Source organism: Condylostylus longicornis, unplaced genomic scaffold, assembly GCF_029603195.1.
Source record: "Condylostylus longicornis isolate FDR11 unplaced genomic scaffold, ASM2960319v2 ptg000080l, whole genome shotgun sequence".
Taxonomy (NCBI): domain Eukaryota; kingdom Metazoa; phylum Arthropoda; class Insecta; order Diptera; family Dolichopodidae; genus Condylostylus; species Condylostylus longicornis.
Window position 1 is genome coordinate 185,890 of NW_026578048.1, and position 23,513 is coordinate 209,402.

The 23,513-nt window shown below is 21.7% G+C and overlaps 1 protein-coding gene across 2 annotated transcripts in view; it reads right to left on the minus strand.

Moving 5' to 3' along the window:
• Window positions 1-7,887: 7,887 nt before the first annotated feature.
• LOC129613053 (uncharacterized) overlaps window positions 7,888-23,513 on the minus strand; it is a 37,728-nt gene continuing 22,102 nt past the window's right edge. The window contains exons 2-7 of one of the 2 annotated variants that reach the window (XM_055526958.1): window positions 12,314-12,436; window positions 9,487-9,632; window positions 9,135-9,404; window positions 8,637-9,071; window positions 8,418-8,573; window positions 7,888-8,293 (exon numbers count right to left, since the gene is read on the minus strand). In XM_055526958.1, the coding sequence (XP_055382933.1) occupies window positions 7,994-8,293; window positions 8,418-8,573; window positions 8,637-9,071; window positions 9,135-9,404; window positions 9,487-9,632; window positions 12,314-12,436 (1,430 nt within the window). In that variant the 3' untranslated portion in view covers window positions 7,888-7,993. The remainder of the gene's footprint in view (window positions 8,294-8,417; window positions 8,574-8,636; window positions 9,072-9,134; window positions 9,405-9,486; window positions 9,633-12,313; window positions 12,437-23,513) is intronic. The other variant, XM_055526959.1, reaches the window with a different exon arrangement.

A 23,513-nucleotide genomic window follows, 5' to 3' on the forward strand; every position in this document is an offset into this window, starting at 1 on the left:
CTAAAATAATTAAAATATCCGAGTTATAAAAGGAATTAAAATGATTGCTTGAATGAATTGTGCTTATTACAAAACAAAAAAATTATGTACATTAAAATAATATTGCTTTATAACAATATTTATATCATAACATCTTAATATAAATTCAGTTTTTTCTTTTATCTAAAACATATTAAAAATACTTAAAAAAAAAGTATGTGTAAAAATTTTAATATGATTTCATTTAATTACATTATTTTATAGCATTATTATATTTATGAATATACATTATATCCAGTAATATATATTTTTATTGTATGTATTTATATTAATATATTATTTTTTTGATAATATATTTATATTTTTATTAAACTTTAAAAATAATATTAAACTACAGTGTATAGATCTATTTCGAGATTTTCAAAATCAATTTGAGATTGATTTCTTTTTTTTATTTCCATTTTAATAAATATTAAATGAGATTTCAGTTTTTTAATTGTTGGACAATTTTCATAGTTTGTTTATGTTTTTTTTTTTTTTGAAAATACATCAAAGTAATTGTTTTGTAGCATAGAAAGTACATATTCCTTCTCTGAATCCTTTGGAAAGGAAAGAAGATTGCAAAAAAAAAAAAATACTTTGTATCATAAAATAAATAAATTGTTAAAATGTTTAAGTAACAAATTGAGATTCATATTCGATTTATTTTTAATTCTCACATCAAGTTTTTTTTAGTTCAGTTCAATTATCCTGGGTTAATTTCTTGTTCGTCTTAGATGTGATTTAGATAAATTATCATTTATAAATATTATATTGTAATTTATAGATGTAAATAAAAATATTTTTTTCAGAAGAACTACTAATTAATATTTAAATTGATTTTTGAATTTTTTTTTTAAAGCATGTTTAAAAAAAAAGATGTTCTGCTATTCCGGTTGAATAAATTGAAAACAATATTTTTATTTGTTGAAATTAAAAAAAAAAAAGAGAATATCGAATATTGAACTCAAAAGATAACTTTTTATAGTCATTCTTTAATAATTATGTTTGTAATTTTATTTTGATATATTTTAAATAGAATTTATTAGTGTATTATCTGCTTGAATCAAAGATTCAATGTGTAAAAAGTAACTAACGTCATAAGTAGCTAATGCTTTAAATAGAATATGATATTTTAAGTTTTATAAAAAAAATTCCTCAAATTTACTATATTATTTTGTTATAAATGTATACTTACAAAATATTGTTTGTATAAAAAATATTTAAAATTATATATATATTCTATAAATAATTGAAAAAAAAATTTTCGGTTTAGTTTTTAATAAAGGCCTAATGCACATTAAAATATTTAGCATAACATTTTTAATAAGGTTTTTTTATTTTTTTGTTTGGTTTTTTTTTTTTTTTTGTAAATTCATGGAAAAGATTTTATTATGTTTAGTATTTTTTTTTTATTATAACTCATAATTTTGTGTAATTTAATGTTTATTAAAACTTATAATATGAATATATATATATATAAGATATAATTTATACTGCTGTATTATATAAATTTATTAAATATTTTGTTTTAACGACATTTTTTTTTTTGTGTTTTTAAGAAAATGTGTGCTGGTAGTTGAAATGTTTTAAGAATATTTTAAACTTAATTAATGATAAATATTAATTATAAAATGTACAATTTGCTATATAATGTTCCATTTGCAAAAAAAAAAGAAATTAAAAAAAAATGAAGAAATTTTCAATTTTCTTTTTATTTAATTTTGTTTTTTAATATATTATTGATGAAATGATATTTAATATAAAATTGTTCTTTTATTTCTTTTTTATAATAAACACAAATAAAATAAAAATTTAATGTGGAAACAAAAAAAAAAATTATTTTCCAATGACATGTCCTTGATTATTGATTTATTTTAGAGGAAATAAATCTTGTTATTGAAAACAATTTAGATATTTAAAAACAAGTTTATATATTTAGAAAAATAAATTTAAAGAAATGAAAAATTTCTTTTGTCTGGGTAAAGATTATAAACAGATATTTTTCAGTTTATAAAATTATTTATCTTTTATTATAAATTATTCTTATATAGAAAATATGTAAATCAAAATTTTTGGTTTTAAACTTACAGTTTCAAATTGTCAGTAGAAAATGTAATGAAAATACTTTTTCAAATTTTCTTATATTCCCATTAACACAGAATCAGTCACAGAGATTTTAATAAAATATAATAATATTTTAGCATAAAGAAACAAAAAAAAAATCAAAAATCAATTTTAATCACTTTGATTCCTTTTATAAAAATAAATTTTCAATAAATATTTTGCTATACGTATACACACTTATATAAATAAAATAAATAGGAAAAAAAAAAACAAAAAAAAAGAAATTATAGGCATAATATTGATAAAAAGGCATTAACTACATTAAAGTAATAGAAAAGCATATTCAACAAATTATAATGCGCACATAAACATAATAAATTAAATAATTACACCCAATAAATATTAATTTTAAATAATGAAAATAATTAAAAATATAGCGCGGTAATATAGAATCATTTAAGTTTTTTAAATTTTTTTTTTATTTTTGTTTTATTAAACTTATTGTTTTTTTTTCAGATAAATGATTTTGAAACGATGAAATTAATTCATTTGGAAAGTAAGAATATTAAAATGAATATTCCAAAATAAAAAAAAAAAAATGTATAATTGCTCAATATATTTCAAATTTTCTTAAAAAAATTATAATAAAAATTAAAATTAATTTATAAAAAAAAAAACAAACAATTGGAAATTAAGTAATGCATTAAGCATTCATTATTAAAAAGAAAATTTTAAAATCTTAATTATTTATTTTAAATAATTAAATAAAAAAAATATTTAAAAATTTCATTGAAAAAGGCGAACTACACTATTTTATTTTGATTTTATAAATAAAAATAATTGAAATTTTTTTTTATAAATTTATTAATTAAAATTTTAATTTCAGATCAACTAAAACTGGTTTTTAATCAATGAAAAATAAAAAAAAAAAGCAAAAATATTTAGTTTAATTTTCAGAATTCATTTACTTATGTTATTTATTTTTTTCTCTTTTTCAATATTTATAAAAAAAAAAAGGTTTTTGTATATAAATTTGTATTATAATAAAACTTAAATTTAAATTTTAAATTGTGCATAATAAATATTAACATAAATGAAAATGGCCTGCATATTTAATCCAAAATCTTCTTTCGACTTTGTATTAGAAAGTGTTTGTATTAATTTAGCGCGAGTACCAACAAAATGAAAGAAAATAACCGAAACAATTTAATTTAATTTATTAATAATAATATAGTCTAACAATAAAAATTATAGAAATAATAAAAGATTATTTTAAAATAATACGTGATATATTTTTTTAAAACCTTTTTTTTTTTTCTTCTTTGGAACCGTAGAATTTTGTCTAGTAATATTTAATTTCATTTTGTCATCTCAAACTAAATTAAAATGACTTGCGACAACATTAAGAACAAGAATTCTAGTTTCAAAAACAAATGATTTTAAAAAATTTCATAAATTTTTTATACAAATATAAAAAATACATAAAAATACTAAATAATTAAAATCCTTAATAATAAATAAATAAAAAAAAAACAATTACCGTGCATTTGAAAATTCATTTTTTTTTTTACTAATCTACTATAGAAATTTCAAAATTTTTCTCAAAAAATAATATATTATATATATGTATATACAGGATCAGTAGGAAAAATTACAAAGGATATGAATATATATATATATATATATATAAAAATTCAAACATTATAGTTGCATAAATTATATACATATGTATTTCTTTTATTCAAACAGAATATTCAAAAATAATTACAGATTAACTTCAATATATGACAAAGTAAAATATAAATATTTTTGTTTTTCGTTTTTTTTTTTTAGATAGAGCAAAAAGTATATATACATACATATGTATGCATATATGTGAATATATTTTAATTTTTAAATGAATAAAAATATATTACTAACAAAAAAGGAGGATTTCGGTCTTAACAAAAAAAAAAGTACATGCATATAACAAAAATATATTAGATATTATATTATTAAATATTAATTAAGTTTTAAATAAAGTACACACGCCATTGCCATATTTTACTACACTATACAAAAAATAAAAAAATTTAATTAAAAGCAATGCAAGATATAGTTACATTTTATGTATATATATATATATATATATATATATATATATACATACATACATGTAGGAAATCGTAGAAAATATAAAGCGAAAGAACTGTCCAAAATTTCATTAAAATTACAAACAAACAAACAAAAAAAAATAAGAGAAAAATTACATTTAAACAAAAAAAAAAAAATTGTTCTTATTCTTACAAGTTTACTTTATGTGTAAGTATGTAAATTTAGAATTCTATTTAACAAAAAGAAAATAAAAAAAAAAAAAATTGAACGATGTAAATTAAATAATAATAATAATAATAATAATAAAAAAAAAAGTATTATTGACTTTAAATAAGTTGTCCAGTTTAGTTTTATTATTTTGTAGTTTTCAAACCTTTCAGGAATAAATTCTTTATTAAAATTATTACAATTATTTAATGTAGTTCAGAATCGTTCAGATATTCAGCAAATTTATCGGGAATCGTAAAATTTGTATATATATATATTAATTTATTAATATTAACCAATTTTTAATAATGCTTTTTCAGTAAATTGTAGTTGTAAAAGCTCTCAAAATTTTCTTACTAAAATTTGTGCCTAACATAATTTTTTATTTTTGCATTGGAAATTTGATAAAAATTGAAAATCCTTAAAAAAATTAAATCTTGGAGGCTTCATTTGTTGACTTTGTATAATTTCCTTTTTGAAAAATATAAAAATTATCGCATACTTAACGTAATTTTACTTACATATTTTTTTCAATGTTTCAAATGCAAATATATGTATATATATATATATGAAACGCTATGCAAATATATTAGAGAAATCGACAGTGGAATGGAGATTTTATACAATATATGATGTATACAATATATGATATTATAGTAATATGTAATTTCATAGTTACTAGAGTTAATCACAGATAATAATTACATCAAAATTAAAATCATTAACAAAAAATATAGAAATTTTATAAAAGCTATTTTATTGTTTTATATAAAGAAATTATTTTTTTTTCGGTAAAAATGTACAATTATCATAAAAATCAATTAGCTAATCTACACAAATTTCCTAATATATGGACTATACAAATATTGTTTAATTAAAATAATATTGAAATGGTAATGGGTATTGTGTGGCATTATACATTTTCTAGTAAACTGACTAGAATTATTTTTTCTCATATTTTAATAATATAGTCAGTTAAATTTCATTAAAAATTTAGAGGCCTGTGTTCTATAATATTTAAAATAAAAATGTATTAATGTAATAGAAACAATGAACAAGATATAATTTTTGTTGTAGATGATAAATTTAAACTTTGGGGGGGGGGGGGACGTTTATAGCAACTTCATATAAGTTACAGATATTTAGTTAATAGCTAAATATGTATATTACATAATTAATAACAAAACAAAATATTTTTTATATTAAAATATTATTTAATTGTACAATTTAAAAAGTTCTTACAATTAATTTATATAGTTAACTAAAAGTTTTACAAATTATATTTAAATTTTGAAATTTATTTATGGTATTTATTACTTAATTTATACAGTAAGTATGAAAATATATTCTGAATTACTTAAAAAAATGATCTTAATTTATGAAATAAATTATTATAATATTTTTTTTAACAGAGCATAGTTTCCAAAAACTATTATGGTAAGTTTTAAATTACAATACTAAAAAAATTACTAAATATAAATTTTCTTTGTAGATTTACGTTGAATTATTTTGCGGAAATAGACAAGAAATTTTGCACAATTCTCAAGTATGTTCTAAAGTAAATTTTGGCAAATTTAATTTTATTAGGGAAAACAAATAGTCAACTATTAGCACTATCTATTTATTTAAAATATAAGACGATAACAATATTAAGTAATTCAGCATATTATCTGTAATAGTTATTATCCCAAATTCAATTGTAATTGTAAATATTTTAAGACTATAAAAGTGATTTTAATTCATTCTATATAAATAATTGAATCGTATTCTATATATACCATTGAGAATTTAAATTACACACTAGTTCTATGACTTTGAAGCAGATAGATATAAATGCATTTGGTCTATTTTTTCTCATGAAATTTAATTTATTTTATTTACAAAAAAAAAACTTTATAAAATAATTAGAATATTAAATTATTTGTATATTAGAAATCTAAAACAATTCAAAGTACTCTCAATTTTACATAAAAGCATTTAGACCAACTATAGTATTCATATTTTTTATTCTGATAAAAAGTCACAGAATTCTCACAATTAATTCTCATAATAAATAGTATATTTTATTAAAAATATATATTTCTAAGAAAATTTTTAAAAATGAATATGAATAGAATCAGAATCTTAAATATTATTTTTAAAATATGTATAACAGTTTTATTTGATGAATATAATATTATTGAAAATGAGAATTGACTGAATAGAAAGTATTCTTATAAAATTTAAATTAAAATAAATAAATTAAGAGTAAAAGAGTTAAAAAATATAAAATACAAAATATTTAATATATAAATATATAAAATTAATTTAAAAACAATAATAATTTAACATAAGTAACGTCATAACAAAAATATTAATTCTTAAATTATAGTTGCGAGAAAATACAAAAAAAAAATATATATAATTTTAAATTTAGTATTATCAATCAAAATATAATTAATTGATAATATTTTATATAATAACCATAATATAAATACAGAAATGACATTGGTGCCAATTATTAAATATCCCATAATTAAATTTTTGTTTTTTATTTTGACATTTTTCAAAAGCTGAATAGCTTAATTACGGAATTCGATTTTCATAATAAATCGAAATAATTCATTTGTAAATTATGATTAAAAGAAACAAAATTTCAGAATAAAAATGGATGACCACAGATGATTGCATATTGTAAAATTTTTATTTTGTTTTATAAAAAAAAAAAAAATTCAATTTGTATAAAATTTTATTCTTAATTTACAAATTAAATATTTCGATTTAGCATAAATCAACTTCAATAATTGAACCCTAGTTTTATTAATAATTTTCCAATAACAATTATACCATAATAAAAGAATTTTAAAATGATTTTTGATAAATGAACAAATTCTTTCTCTAAAAACAACTCCTTTTCTATTAATATTAAAATATAATTTGTAGTATTTATAATTTATATTTAATAATTAGTTAATAGATCTTTGATATTCGATATTCTTCAAATACAAATGACAAAAAAAAATCATACTTTTTCGATACAATAATTGACAAAATGATGACAATTTCAAATTCACGAATATTGCTGATTTATTTATAAAATATTATTGAATTTTGAATTTTCGAAATTATTTTATAAAATAATTAATTAATTCAAGTTTAAATTGTTCATAATTCAAAAAATATAACAAATATTTACAATAAAAAAAAATGTAGAGATAAAATTTAATTTTGATATAAGAATGATTAGCTTTCTATACGCTTCCTGAGTCTATTATAAATTTCTATTTAATAAATCGAATATCATTTCTCTTTTTCATAATTATTATACAATTTAATAAATATTACAAAATTTTCATTAATAAATAAAATATTTTAATGAAAACAGATTTTACTTTTTAAATTCAAAAGTACTTATTAATAAAATTCTTTAAAAAACAATAATTTTACAGTTCATTAAAATTATAATTTGTTACTCTTGAATTTTATAAAATTAACTCGTTTTATTTTTAATAAGTCTTCTACTTATATAAAATTAATTTATGTATAGTATGTTTTACATTTCTCAATTAAAATATTTTTAATAATTTATTTATTTTATTTTTTAATATAATTTAATTAAAAAAAAAAACTAAGTTGTTTTTGGTGGCTCTGGATCTAATACAGTATTTTTTAATGCTTCCATATTAACTTCACTTTCATTACTTGATGTATTATTTTTACTATAATTTGCAAAATATGTTAATGATTTCATAAGTTGATAACTTTTCGAAACTGGTATATTTGAGTCATAATTATTTTTACTATTCTTGCATTCAACATAAAACCACCAATTGCATTTTAATATTGTTTGATCGAATAATGTACTTTCGGGACATAAAAATGATTTCATTATTAAACCATCGTCAGTTAATGCACAAACATGAAAGACCTACAAATAAAAATTTTTAAATTAATAAATATTAATTTATTAATCAATAAGAATAATGAAAATTTTGTATAGAGGAACATGTACAAATCCCACCAGATATAATAGATTAATTTTTGAAACATACCATACATCCTAAATCCATGTCACCGTATAAACCTGGGAAATGTTTTTGTTCTCCACAATTAAATGATGTACTAGGAAGATCTACTTTTGATTCAAAATTATCATCGAAATTTTTTTCATAACCAACCGGATAATATTCTTTTGGGGCATTCATTACCTTGAAAAATTATTTTTTTTTTTTAATTTCATTTGAAAATTTATTTTTAAAAATTTTTATTACCTTTTGACCATTTTTACTATTTCTTGGTGTAAATGTTGTTGTGGTTGTTTTTGTTGGAGATGATGTACTTGTTGGAATTGGAGTAGGTAAAAATGGTGCATCTTTTGTATCATCAGATTGTTTTTTTTGATTATTTTGTTTTTGATTTTGTAAAAATGCTTGATAATCTTTAATTAATTGTTGTTGTCTTAAAGCGATGGCACCTTTAATAATATCTACTGAAACATTTGCTGCTTGTGCTAATTCCTCAACGGTATGTCCTTTTAAATCAACTTTTGGATAATTTATTAATTCGTCATCTGATGTTGGAAATTGATTTGATTCAATTTCAACAGTTTGACCAGTCGATATACGTGATACTGATTGTGGTATACTTTGAAATGGTGGAATTGCCTTTGGCATTGACATTTGAATAGATGGAGCTACATTAGTTGGCTAAAGAAAATATGTACATATATTAAATTTGATAACATTTTTTACATTAATAAATTGACTTACATAATTTCGATCTATCAATTTATATGGAGATGGTTGTATTACTTTATTATTTATTGCTACTTTAGGATTTTGTGGTTGCATTAAAAGTAAATTTCTTCGTATATTTTCAGGTCGTTCTAATGGATATGGTATAGGACGAAAAGCTGGTACACCTAATGGTAATGATGCTGCTTGTGTCATTAAAGCAACTGGTGGTGTTTTAAAATAACTTCTTCCACTTGAACTAGATAAACCTTTTGATGGTGAAGATTTTTGTGCTGATGTTGTTGACTAAAATATAAAAGTATGTTGAAAAATGTTTTATTTCTTAATTAAATTTTATATTATATGTGAGTGTATGACACAATATTACTTTATTTGGAATTGAATTTGGGAGATTTGCAGCTGGTACAACCCCTATATCATTTGGTGCATGTTTATAATTCACAGAACGTCTTCTTTCTCCTTCTAAATTACCAAGAGATTCAGGTAAACCCAATTCATCTCCAACACTAAAACCTATCATTAAAAAATCGCAATTATGAATTTTTAATTTATTTATATAAGTATATGTATATTATATAAATTACTTTTAAAATATAATTTCGAGTAAATATTATATTAAATTTTAAAAAATAAGGATAATCAAGCCGCAAAAGATAAAAGGAATAGTTAAAAAAGATCGTAGATAGTAGAAAGAAAGTTTTATGAATATAAAGAATAGATCTTTGAATTTTGATCAAAAAGATGGGAGAGATTTATTATAAATGTATATATATATATATGTACATATAAAATACATACAAGTATTTTACAATTATTTAGAAACTGAGTAAGCAATTCAACAGCAATAGAGTTTTTTATTAGAATTTATTAAAAATGCAGTTCAGTTAGAAAAATAGAGATTCATTTCTCATAATATGTATGTACATCCGCCGTAAAATATGTTATACGTATTAAAATATGTGACCTATTAGTTATTGCTTATTACCAAATAACTTTGCACAAATATAAGAGAAATCCGAAATTGTTTATTTTCAAAAAAGCCAATTAATTTTATTATGATATAAGAGAAAACAAAAGATAAGAAAACGAATAGTGTTAGATTATTTTTTTTACAAAAGTTCGATAAGTAGACCTTAAATAATGTTAAAGAAATTGTAAAACGGAAAGATAATCTCCGTTGAAATTTTTAAAAATGTAAGATTTCAGGTAATAATTTTGGTGAGCAAAGATGTACAAAAAAACCTTTATTTTCAAAAATAAAATTTTTACATATGTATGTATGTATATTATCTGTAAACTATCAAAATTTTAGATTCATCTGAGTTTCCAACCATAGAAAAAAAATTACTTATAATGTTACCAAATAACCCGATGTGAGAAAACACATAATTTGACGGTCAATTTGACAACATGACAATGTGCATATGTCTGTATAGATTTTTATGAACGCAGAACTTCTCAAAACTTGTTGTATAACTTGTCAAAATTAATAGTTTCAATTATGAATGCCTACTATGAGTGTTTTCATAATTATTGATTAAAAATTAGGTATATAGGCATATTTACCTGTAGACTGGTATATCGGATATCTATAACAGTTAGAAGTTTGTCTGAACAGAATCAGCCGCGTAATTCTTACGATTAATATCTTTATATTTTAAATATTTCACCTCACAAGAGTAATTAATTACAAATTCTAAGAAAGAATTTTAAAGTATGAAAAATTAATAAAATTATTGAAAATCTTGATTAAATATTGCCTATTTTTTGGCGGTAACTTGAAATTTTTATTAATTTTTAAGTTTATTAATCTCAAATTAAATTATTTTAAAAAAAATTACGTGATCAGAAAATTGAACAATTGAAATTTTTCTATTTAATTTATGTACGTAAACAAAAAAAAATTATTTTATCAAATCTAATTGCAATTTGATACGATTAATGATATGGCTGATTAAAAAACTTGATATATTAACATGTACACATATACTTACATAAGTAAGTTGTAGTTAAAAAAAAAATTTTTGTAAAATTTTTTATAATGCGTGTGCCACACAAATTTTCAATCCAAGTTATGAAATTTTTTTTTTTATAAATAACATTATTTGTATTGTAGGTACGAGTATAATTAGGTATACCTCTTGTCTTTTTACACTTTATCAATTATTTTTAGGTGAACCGAAGCCAACTGATGACATATTATATGGAAAAACTCATTACATGGTCAATTTATTAGAATCTCACAAAATAAAATTTTTTTTTTAATCTTATAATCAAAAAATAATTTAGTAAAAAAAAAGAGGAAAAGAAAAAGGTTTATTTCCGTGATTTTACCAACCAATGGTGGAAAAAAAATTTTGTACATAATTATGTGAAAATGTTTACTTGCCAAAAAATGTTAACTACAACTATTATGTAAAGAAGGTGCAAAAATTTAAACGAAAATTAAAAAGGGGTGTTATAAATGGGAAAATTTTTCATGAAAATACAATCACTATACTATAAGCTATAATATTATTTTTTATATAAAAGCTGATGATTTTTTCTTGCTGTTGAATCAACCTAAAAATAACTGCGATACAAGTGAAACGTGCTCTTTATCATACATATTGTTTAAGAAAAAATAATAAACTCGATGTTAAGCAATAAAATTTTACAAATCTTAAGGAATTATTCTTGAGAAATTAACAATGAATATTCTAATCTAACATTCTATAAGGAATATTCGCAAGGAATCAACACATACAAAAATATTTAAAAATATTTCCAAGGAATAAGGAAAATTGAAAAGTTGACAACACTACCCTCTATCATGAATTTCACTAGTAGAATCCTACGAATTATGAATAAAATTACGACGTAGACTTTTGAATGGTCAAAAATTACTTTTGTAAAGATTATGAATCAGCAATGGTAGCACCATTTTTTTTGAATGTCAAAATCAGTATTTTATTTCAACTATCAAATTGTTTCGTAGAATTTTTGGTACATGAATTTTTATTACGAACGTAATATATGATTGCTCTTTTACGAATATTTGGAGCGGAATTTTAAAAATTTGAAATTCACAATATGACATTCATAATTTTCTTAAATTCAAAGCTACGAACGAAATTCATGATAGAGCTGATTCTTATTCGAAGTGAAATCTATTTTTAACAAACATAAAAAAAACATAAAAAATTTATTATTACCTAAACCAATGTGAGCTTTAACTCCACCTAAATTCCTTACACGAAATAATCCAGACTTTTTAAAATTACAATTTAATATGAAACCAAAATCGGATTCAAAAACACAGGTACCATATGATGTTTCTGGAAAATAATATTTAATATTTTGGTTTTTTGATTTTTTTTATAATATTTTTTTTAATTAAAAATGAATAAAAAAATTTTTAAAATATTAATAACCCATTAGAGACCACGGTTTCAAAATAATGATCAAAACGTAAAAGAAAATTTTTTTAAAAACTATATTAATATACTTTTTATTATAAGAAACTTGGGTCCCTAACGGGTTAAAACACTTGCAAACTCAAATTGAAAAATTCAAATTTCAAATGAACTACCCAATTCTATATAATATGTAACTACAAATAAAGTGTGTATGTGTGTATAGAATGTGAGAACAATATGCAAATTGCCAATAAAATTATAAATATTTTTTTTTTATAATTCATATTAATAATTATTATTATATCTTTTATTTTTTATTATAAAACAAAGTATAAATGATTGTATAATTGAAATGAATGAAAACTTAACAATGTATTTAAAAATGAAAAATGAAAATACTACATAAATCGGATGTGAACAGCACATAAACGAACGTACTATTAAAGTGTCCCATATAAGATTATGAAAATTACTTTTACATATATATTTTAAATTCTGTAAGAGATAGAGAGTGGGTTTTAGTTAATGTACCCAGAAAAATGTAAATGTGGATTTTTGTACAGGTTAATTTTGATCGTGATCCGATTTCCCTGCTAAGTTTTCAAGTTGGTTTTGTAAATAGCAAAAGTTCTGTTTCCGAGCTCTGATATTCGCGAAAAATTTATTGGCATATTGTTTTATTAAACAGATTTTAAATAAGAAATTTCAAATAAGTTGATTGATTATTTCTCTGTAAGTACATATATGAGCAAAAATATAAATGTGACTCAAAATTAAAAAGTGTCACTTGCAGACACCTGATTTCCTCAAAAAGTTAGGTAACTTTTTGCATTGTCTTAACTTATGTATATTCTTAAGTAGAGTAAAAAACTTAAAATCAACTCTTAATATAGATCCATATACAGAGACCTGACACATCTCAAAAGTTGAAAAGTTAAATTTTTGTGAAAAACGCTCCAGTTAAACTTGATATACTGATCTGTACAGTTGAACAGATAGACCGACAGACATTTCTTTAAAAAATAGTTTGTTTACGCTTCCCTATAGTATGGAGAATCGTATTTGCGGACGAAAACTCGACATGAAAAATTTGGTGCCATGACATAATCTCCCTTATTATTTAATGCAATGCGGTCAATTAAATATATATGTATAAGTGAAAAATATGAATTATGAAGGTTTGCAACAATTGCTGCTTTAATATTTTTGTTGTTCAGTTGTTTATTTTTTATTATTTTAGTAATAAATATGTGTATATATACATATGATATAATGTGATATATGGGTTTGTATATATATGAATTATACGACGATGTGTATACGAATTACGACAAAGTTGCTAATGAAAATGTTTTATTTAAAAAGATAACCATAAAATAAGCGTTAATAATAATTAAAAACTTGCATGTATAACATGTGCTCTTATTTATTTATTAATTTCTTTGTTAATTTTTGTTTTTTTTGTTAATATTTTACTTTTACATTTTAAAACAAAAAATTTTATTTCTCTTTTGTCTTTATTATTTTACAATTAACACCTTAAACAACAAAGACGAGATAAACATTTCAAAATCTAATGTCTGCGTGTACTAATTTGAAAATGAAGGACGAGAAATATGAAATTTGTTAATGGAACTTTTATTACTTAAAATATAATACGAAATATATTTATAAATACTTTTTAAAACTAATTCGTAATTACTACATTCCGATCTTACTAAAATATATAGTAAATATTATTATTACGGTATTAGAATTGAAAATTATCGAGGAAGTGTGGAATATTATTTTTTATTATTTTAGTTGTTCATTTACTTAATAATTATTTCGGTAAAAAAAAATTTTTAATAAGACATTCAGTTGCATTGCATACTACAATAAAATAATTCAAAAATTTTTTAAGACCCGCTCTCTATATACACGTATTTATAAGGTGATTGCGTTTAAATGTTTGATCAATGAATTAAATTTGAACATAGCATTATGGCAAACCGAAATCTCGTTAAAAATCATTCAAATCCCTGTATCTCGGAAACCATTAAAATTTGATACCTTGTTCCAAATAAAAATTTTACTTATTTTTTATACCTTAAACGATGGTATATATTAAGGCACTTATTATTGAATCAATCTGTATATGTAATAAATAATATATAATATATATATTAACTCAGGCAATCCGTGTGCATCTACTCTTTATATTAATAATTCAAATTCAATTGTACAAAATGATTATGCATGTAAATTAAAAAAGCAAATAATCAAAAATTTCTAATTATCTATATATTTAATTAACGTATAAATAATATATTCGAGTTATTCGCATGTCATATATGAAGTAACTATAAAATAAATTCATTAATAAATTGCAATAAAGATAAGCTATCTAGCTAAATCTTATACCCACATAAATTTATTTGAAAATTATTTAAAATAAGTGCGATTAGTTTTCTCTAAAATAAATAATAAATTTACCATTATCATTATAATTATGTTACACATTGTATAACAAATTGTAAAATAAATACATACTTAAGATAATGCGACTCCATATAATCTAATGTTGACCAATGTTTTAAAAAAATTTTAATTCATGGACAATTATTGTGATGTTAATTATTTTGTACATATTTTCACAATTTAATGTTTAAAAGAATCCTAGTTTTTCGTTTTGGTAATTAAAAATTAGAGTGATAACAAATATAATCACACATATTCTGCTAAACACATCACTTGAGGTAATTGAATATTATCGAAAATTTTTATAAAATACTATTTTAGTTGTTAGTATAAAATTTTTCTGTATAAAAAATTTCGAAATTGATTGTATTTTTAAAAAAGTTGGGTCAAACCAATGGTTTAACTTTTCCTTTCCCTTCAACAAGTGAAACAGTCTATGTATACCAGCTATTAAAATTATTCTCATTAAAACGAAGCTATTTCTAGGATTGCATATAGTTAGGATGAACGATTTATGCAATCTTTGAAATAAAGCAAAAGCAAAAACATAATGCTCAATTTTAGGGGTTAATTGCGTGAATTAAAATAATAATTATGTTTTTTAATGTCATGGAATTTAACGTTAGATTTTTGGCATTTATACAAATTTGAAAAAGCTTACGGTTTTGGAAATATGAGGCGCCAAAAATTCAAATTTTACAAATTTCAAGAGGCGATAACTTGAGAGGGGGAGGAGATGGAAAAAAATTTTCTTCTAACGAAATAAACTATTTGTCAGTGTCTAAAAGTTGCTATAATGTCAGGCTCCTACAACTTGGGGTTTAGAAGAAAAACAAAATCAAAAATTTGGAAAAAAAAGACTTTAGATAACGGTAAATTTGAACGGCCATTTTGTTTTCTTAAAGTTTAACTATATAGTATGCCGCGATAGGAGAAGCAAGACACTGTTTTTCTGCGTTTGCAAAATTTGAAAAATGCTTATGGTTTCCCTGCAATAAATAGTTAAAAAATAGCATTTTTAAGTTTTGGGGGGTACAACTTCTAGAGGGGGGAGATAGGTAAAAATTTTGTTCTACGGAAATAAGTTTTTAGTAAAGATTTATGTACGTATTAAACTTTAGCTTCCTATCTTCAAGGGTGTAGAAGTATTGTAAATACATGTCCACGGACGGATGGACAGACAGGGTGAAACTAATAAGCACTTTTTTTCAAAATTTTTTTCGAAAAGTGCTAAAAACTCAAAATTTTCTAATAATAACCCATCGTGTGGAATAATGTGACTAATAGAATAGAGATGGGTATAAATGTCTTCATTTAATTAGTATTATGATCTCAATAGCAAATAATCTACACGCGTTCCTCATAAATTTAAATTTCTATTTAAAATAATTTTTGTTATTTGTTTTTTAACCTCTAGTGACCTTATATGTAAGAGGTATATTAAAATAATTTTAATATTACAAACTACAATTTATATATGCAATATAATTTCACTTTCATTTTTATTACAATAACACTAATAATGTTGTCTTGAAATGAATCGCCAGGTGATTCATATACTTTAAATAAATAAATACTTGAATAATTCAGGAAAAATTTCTATAACTGGTATTTTTTTGATATTATTAAATATATAGTATTTTAATAAAATTTAATAAAAGATCATACTATATTTAAAATACTCTCAATTACAAAAAAAATATACAATTAAGGTTTATTTTTTTTTGCATGGCGTTATTTGTGCCCTCTAATTAAATAAAAATTGAAAGTTTCAATGCAAATTGAACGTACGATGAATTGATTAATAATTAATTGACTATATGCACGGATATATTTATTTAGTTAATGTATAAGTTAAACATTAAGCATAGGTCATTCGAAAATTTCAAATTAAATTCTTTATTTAAATATTTTACATTTAATATTAAAAATTGTGTACACGAAACTAGCTACATAATTTTCTTTGTAATATTCTGGTGTTGCATACTTTTAGGGGATACAAAACAATTATTTTTATATAAACTAAAACATGGCGGTTTAAAGCTGTTCATTAGCTTTTATAATCTTAAAAAAATTGGTGAAAGAACGATTTGCTTATTCGTTATTATTAATCGCCCCAAGAAGAGTAAATTATTGCCTCGTACTTACAAGAAGTACTCCTCTTTTAAATAGAAATATAATAAGCAAACGGACGAGCAGATTAACATCATGATAAAAAGCACAATGCCGTTCTGCCCATGACAATATTTCTATATTATGCAATATGTTCATATTCATCGTCAATGGTCAACTTTCACATTTCTCAAAATTTTAACAAAAAAAAAATTAAGTTTTATTTTTAAAAAGAGTAAAATTTTAAGATTAGTATAGTTTGTCACTTCCTGTCATACATTGTTTTTTTTTTTTTTGAAAAAAAAAAATTTAAAAAATTAAAATATTTTTAATATTACTAAATAATTAAGACATTTTTTATTTAAATATTACTTATTAATTGTTACTTGTTTTTCCGTAAACAATACGTTTTTTCCTATACATAACATTGTGCCCGAAAGTCAAAATGTCCTAAGTTAAAAAACCATTAAAAATGAAAGTGAATTTTTTGTTAATTTTTTTATAAAAATTTAAGACAATTTCTCGTTCTTTACGGAAATTATAAATACACGACGAAAATGATGACGAACATTACAGTAAAAAAAAATATTGTGTGTAAATGTTAGGAAAAACGATTAAAGCGAAAGCGTTAGCCTTTGTTCCTCATTCAAATTCGTTTTTGGGACCGAAATTTAGGTTTTAGGGATGGGACGACTGCGAGAAAAATGACACAAAGTGAGATTAATACCTAATTTTTATATAAGAATTTAAGTACGGTATTAAAAGTTTTAGCGAATAGCAAAATGATAAATCTTGAATTCTGAATTAGGGGGTCTATATTAGCACAGAAATGATGGTAATTCTACATTGTTCATTATAGCAATACTCGTACAATTAAAATCATTGAACAAAATAATGAAATAATTTGATATTTAGTTAAATATTCTTAATTATATAAATTGATTAACAACATTTGGTGTATTGAGCGAACCGTATAAAAAAATGTTAATAATTGGTATTTTGTTATACTCGTATAAAAGTAAAACCATCTAAGATGTTTTGTAATGAATTGAAAAATAAACTATTTAGTATACGTGTACCATCTACACTGGTATATGCTCATACAATTATCCACACATCATGTTTTATGATGCCGGCTATAATTAGATCAATAAATAATTTTAAAATGTTGTTGACTTTCAATTTTTAAATTTAATTTGTACTCCAAATTAATTCATATTTAAAATTGGAGATAATTTAATCACTATAATTATTTTAATCATATTTATATTCTGTTTGATTTCATAACACCAAACTATATGCTACTCCTATAATTAAATGTTAAATCAAAAGAAAAGTGAAAAATAAGGAAAAAAAAATATGTGCAGAAATCAATGAAAAACTTTCTATTTACCATTTTTGTTTTTCATTATAAATTTTCAAGATCCCTCCTTATTTTTTTTGTTTTAAATGGATTTTCCAAAATCTGTACACAAATTATAATGAACTGGCGAAATAATATCAATTTTTTATTTTAAAAATTCCGGCAATTTCAAAGAATGTATTTATTATTTGTAGTTTTGTTTGTAATGCTGTTCAAAAAATTTTTCTACATTCTCGTCAAAGTAATTATATTGTCATATTTTGGGAAATTTTCTGCCTTTAGTTTTTAAAATTAACTATAATATTTAAAAAAAAAAATATTAATGTCAAATGATCTCGTCTTAATAAAAATATTTTCAAATTTATTCAACTAATTCTTAGTCACAACAATTTATTTTTAAAACAATGTTGTCACCATAGAAGTCTACCTAATTAAACCAACAATTTGTAAAATAAGTATGTAGTGCATTTAACTCTAGAAATTTCAAAGAAAAAAATCAAAAATATTGGATACACAAGTTTGTTACATACATACCTTTTTTAAAAATTTAAATATACAGGGTGATTCAGTAATCAGTGAAATAAAATATACCATCATTTGGGGCATCAAAAATTAGTAAAATTTTTGTTCAAAACTAGGTGTCAAAACTCAACGGTTTCCGAGGTACAAGGATTTTAAAGAATTTTCATTTATTTGAATTTAAAAAATTTCTACTTTCCTAAGTTTTTTTTGCTTATAACTTCGTTTTCGAAAAAGATAAAAGCTTCAAATAAACTGTTTTTGAAAGGGCTGTGTACAGGGCTTGAAAGCAAAATATTCCTTGACTCTGTATTTAATGTACTTTCGCAATATAAAATATTCAAACTTTGGAAAAAAGCTAAATTTTCACTTCTATAATTTTTTAATTCATAGAAACCACGGTTAATGTCAAATATCGTCAATTCCAATCAAATTTCAATTAAAGTAAAAGACAGTATTTTATTACCGAATTTGTTTAGTCGAATTGACAAAAGATTTTTTCAAGTGTTCTTTTTCAAGAAGATATTTACATACTTAGAAATGAAAAATCAAAGAATTTGTTTGTTATATAGAGAATCATAATATAGATTCCTCTGTAATTTCACATATTTTATTGCATATTTTTGGGGGTAATGAAAAAAAAAAATTAACAGTTAATCGTTTAAATGGAAAAATCATCTATTGGGGCTTGGAATATTACGAATTTTCAATAAAGAATTATTTACTTTGTTACTTTTTTACTGTTATTTACTGTTATTATTTACTGTTATTTACTGTTACTTTTTCATTTTTGTAACAATTTTAAGATACTTATACGAGTAGTATTTAAGAAATTGTGAAACATGGAAAAATTTTCGTATGGCACACAAGTTTTTTAAATGACACAATTTTTTTGATAAAAAAATTTTTTTTTGTTTTCCTAACAATATCCTATAGAGAAGAAAACCAATTAAACATCTTAAAATTTTGCTTATTTACTTATCGCATTTTATTATGGCTTCCATAAATGTTTATTTACAATGATTTTGAAAAAAAAAAAAAAATTTATGGGAAAATAAACAAATAAATTTAGTCAAATTTTCAAATTAATTCTAATTTTTTATAGTAGACATTATTTTTGCAAATCACGTTTAAATTTGCTTTGTTTTATTTTCGAATTAGTTGCACTTATGAATGCATTCACATATACAATAATTTCGAAATAAAATTAAGTTCAATTAAAATACAAATGTATATTCAAAGTATCAAAAAAATGATTTAGTTTTAAAGACAAAGGAACAGTGGTATATTAAAGTTTAAACAGCGATTAAAAAAAAATTGGCTAACGTTGCATCAAAAAATTAAATCATCTATAAATAATTGGTATATGTATATACGATATTATCAACCATCTACCGTCACTTATAAATAATTAACAATGTAACTATAGTCTATACATAAAACTGGTTGTTTAAAGCTTTCTCGTGTGTTTCCAGTTGAAAAATTACGCGGTCACTGAATTTTTCAATATAATCTGTAATATATATTATAAATAAATGTCTATATATAGGTAATATATGTGTTTTTTCTTGTAATTTATGCTCTGAACATTCATATAATATGTTCATTAATTTGTTATGTACAAGCATTTACAGACTATATATACTATATATATGCATACATACATGTAATAATTATAATAAATATTTTGTAAAAATTTATAATGTTCAAATCAACCGCAAAAACCTAAAACTATATATATGTATAACAGAAAATGAAAGAAATATATTGTGATAATTAGTGGCAAATGAGTCTTGCAAAGAAATGAATCTTTAATTCTATTTTCTCATTCCAACCTCATAATTTTTTATTTTCAAATTATCATCACATTACTCAAACAAAAACCGTACATCTTTTCGCCTTTGTTTCATTTTAATTTACAAAATGAAATAAAACAAAATGTATAATTACAATTTTGTGAAGTAATGTTTAATCACGGAATTTCGTACAAAAGTTACTAGATCTTATATACACATCACATTAATATTAATGTTTGTATATGAAAAAACACACGATACACGAAATATATATGCGTGCTACATAAGTAAAATAAACTATTAGTAAAAACATTAACTAAACTGCTGTATATACACAAGTCAAATTATATTAAAAAATTTAGTTGCAATGTACCTAGTCGTTATCATCAATTACTATACATACATATACGGCATGGCACCGCGTCATTATTTCAAAATGAAGTAAAAAAAGAGAAATTTGGAAAAAAAAAATGTTTTTCTCATTTTTTTTAAACTTTTTGAACATGTTAACCTTGGTAAAACTTTCATTACCATTGGACCTTTGATGATTTTAAATTTATATACCAGCAACATACACAGCAACAGTTTTAAAAACTGAAATAAAATGACGTCGGTGTGAATGAAGAAAATCAAAGTGTTTTTGTTTTGTTATTTTGCTTTTGTTTTCATTTTTATAACACAATTAAGTTATGTCGTACCATACGGTACCGTATCATAAGTGAATATAAAGAATAATGTGTAAGTAAAAATAATATGATAATATATTGATCTGGCCAATAATAGGATATAAAATGAAAGGAGATGAAAAGTCGGATAATCGAGCTTATCATTAGAATTTGATAAATGAAGAAAAATTGTAGAGTTTAATTAAACCTTTCATTCCAATGATTTATTGAAAATAGTCGCATAATCGTATAAATTATTTATATGGATATCGTAATTTAGTCTTCATTACGGTAATTTGAAATTCAACTTTTAAAGATTTTGGAGCATATAGGAATATGTATATACAAATTGAATAGATGTATAAATTAAATTATGAGAACAATTATGTTCTGTTAAACTAATATTCCCTTTAATGACTAAATATATCTATATAATATAGATATATGTATTATTAATAATTATATTATTTATAATGTTGCATACGGTTATGATAAATCGTCAAATGTAATAATTAAATCTTAAAATATTTTCTAAAATATTATAATTAAAATAATTTAATTAAGATACATTGGTACATATTTTTTGGAACAAGAAAAGGAAAAATTTTAGATTTTAGCTCCTTTAGTGTCTAAGATTGGGTTTACAGAATTTACAAGTTATATCTAGTTGTCACAAATTTATTTGTCAAAATTTTTACAACTTTAAAAAGTTATCAGGATCTTGAAGAGTATTCTAGAATACGAAATAAAGAATTTTGTTTTATAAAAGAGAGTACTTTTTACAAAGGTCTATTTGTCTGTAAAATTTAAGCTTTCAATACTTTGAACTGTATGTAGAAAATTATTGTTAACAGACGCACAGGCATTGTAAAATTAATAAGACAATTTTTTCCTCCAAAATATTTTGGAATATAATAAAAATTTATTGCCTTACAAATAATTAATTCATTTTAAACAATTTTATGCTCAAAGATTTTAGATTTAATACCTTTTTACATAATATACTTTCCGGGTTCATCCTTACTTAAATTTAACAATTAAAAAGGTTATACGTCATATTCTTGAATTGAATTGTTCTTGAAATTGGCAACTTAATTTAAAAATTTAAGCAAGTATAATATTGAGAGAACAAATTAAATTTGGTGAAAGAGTCAAAATTTTCGGAATTGTCAAATATTAAAGTAGGTCATTTTAAGATAATTTTGTTTCTAGCTTTTCAAAGCTGCTCAATTGTATAATCGTTGTACGCGTACATCTAATTACGAAACTGAATTATTACATCAATTTAAATTGATTACGTCAATTTAGTTTATAAAAAATTAAAGACTGTTTGATTGCCTAACTGCATGCGATCTTACAAAAATGGAATGCAACTAAACAATCAAACATAATTGCAAAATTAAAAATTGCATTTCTGTTTGAGCCCTTATACATAAAGAAAATATTCAGCATTTTAAACGTGTTATAAAATTCAGAATACTTAAAATTTAATTTTATTCATTTATATACATACATATATACAACATTTTGTAGTTGTTGTCAAGTGTGTGTATTAAAAGTTAAATGGATTAGGAGATTGGTTTCGAATTTCTTTACTGTTACACCATTTTTTTTTGTGGTTATTCATTTTTACTTTTATTATTTTATTATTATTGTTTCATATATATTTTATTTACTTAAATATAAAATTTTATAGGTATTGAAAAATAAAACTTTTATTTTTATTTTTGACATATGCCTATAAATGTATATGTGTGTATATGTGTTTTGTGTTATATTACACATTTTTTAAGGCTGATTGGACTCATTTTTTTTTTTTTGAATTTTTTTCTTGAAGTAAGCATTTTAAGTTTGGTACCTAAGCCGAGTATTCGAAATTTTTTTCCTATTGTCAAACAGGTGACTGAATTTTTAGGCTTCTTATTTTATGCCCTGTTTTTTTGTTTTGGTTTAAATGGTGTGTCTATTAAGTATATGGAAATATTTATACTACTTTTTGGTTTGGTTGGTACATTAACCCGTTTTTGTTTATGATAAAATTGAAAAAAAAAAAATTGACACACATTGGTACATATGTACAT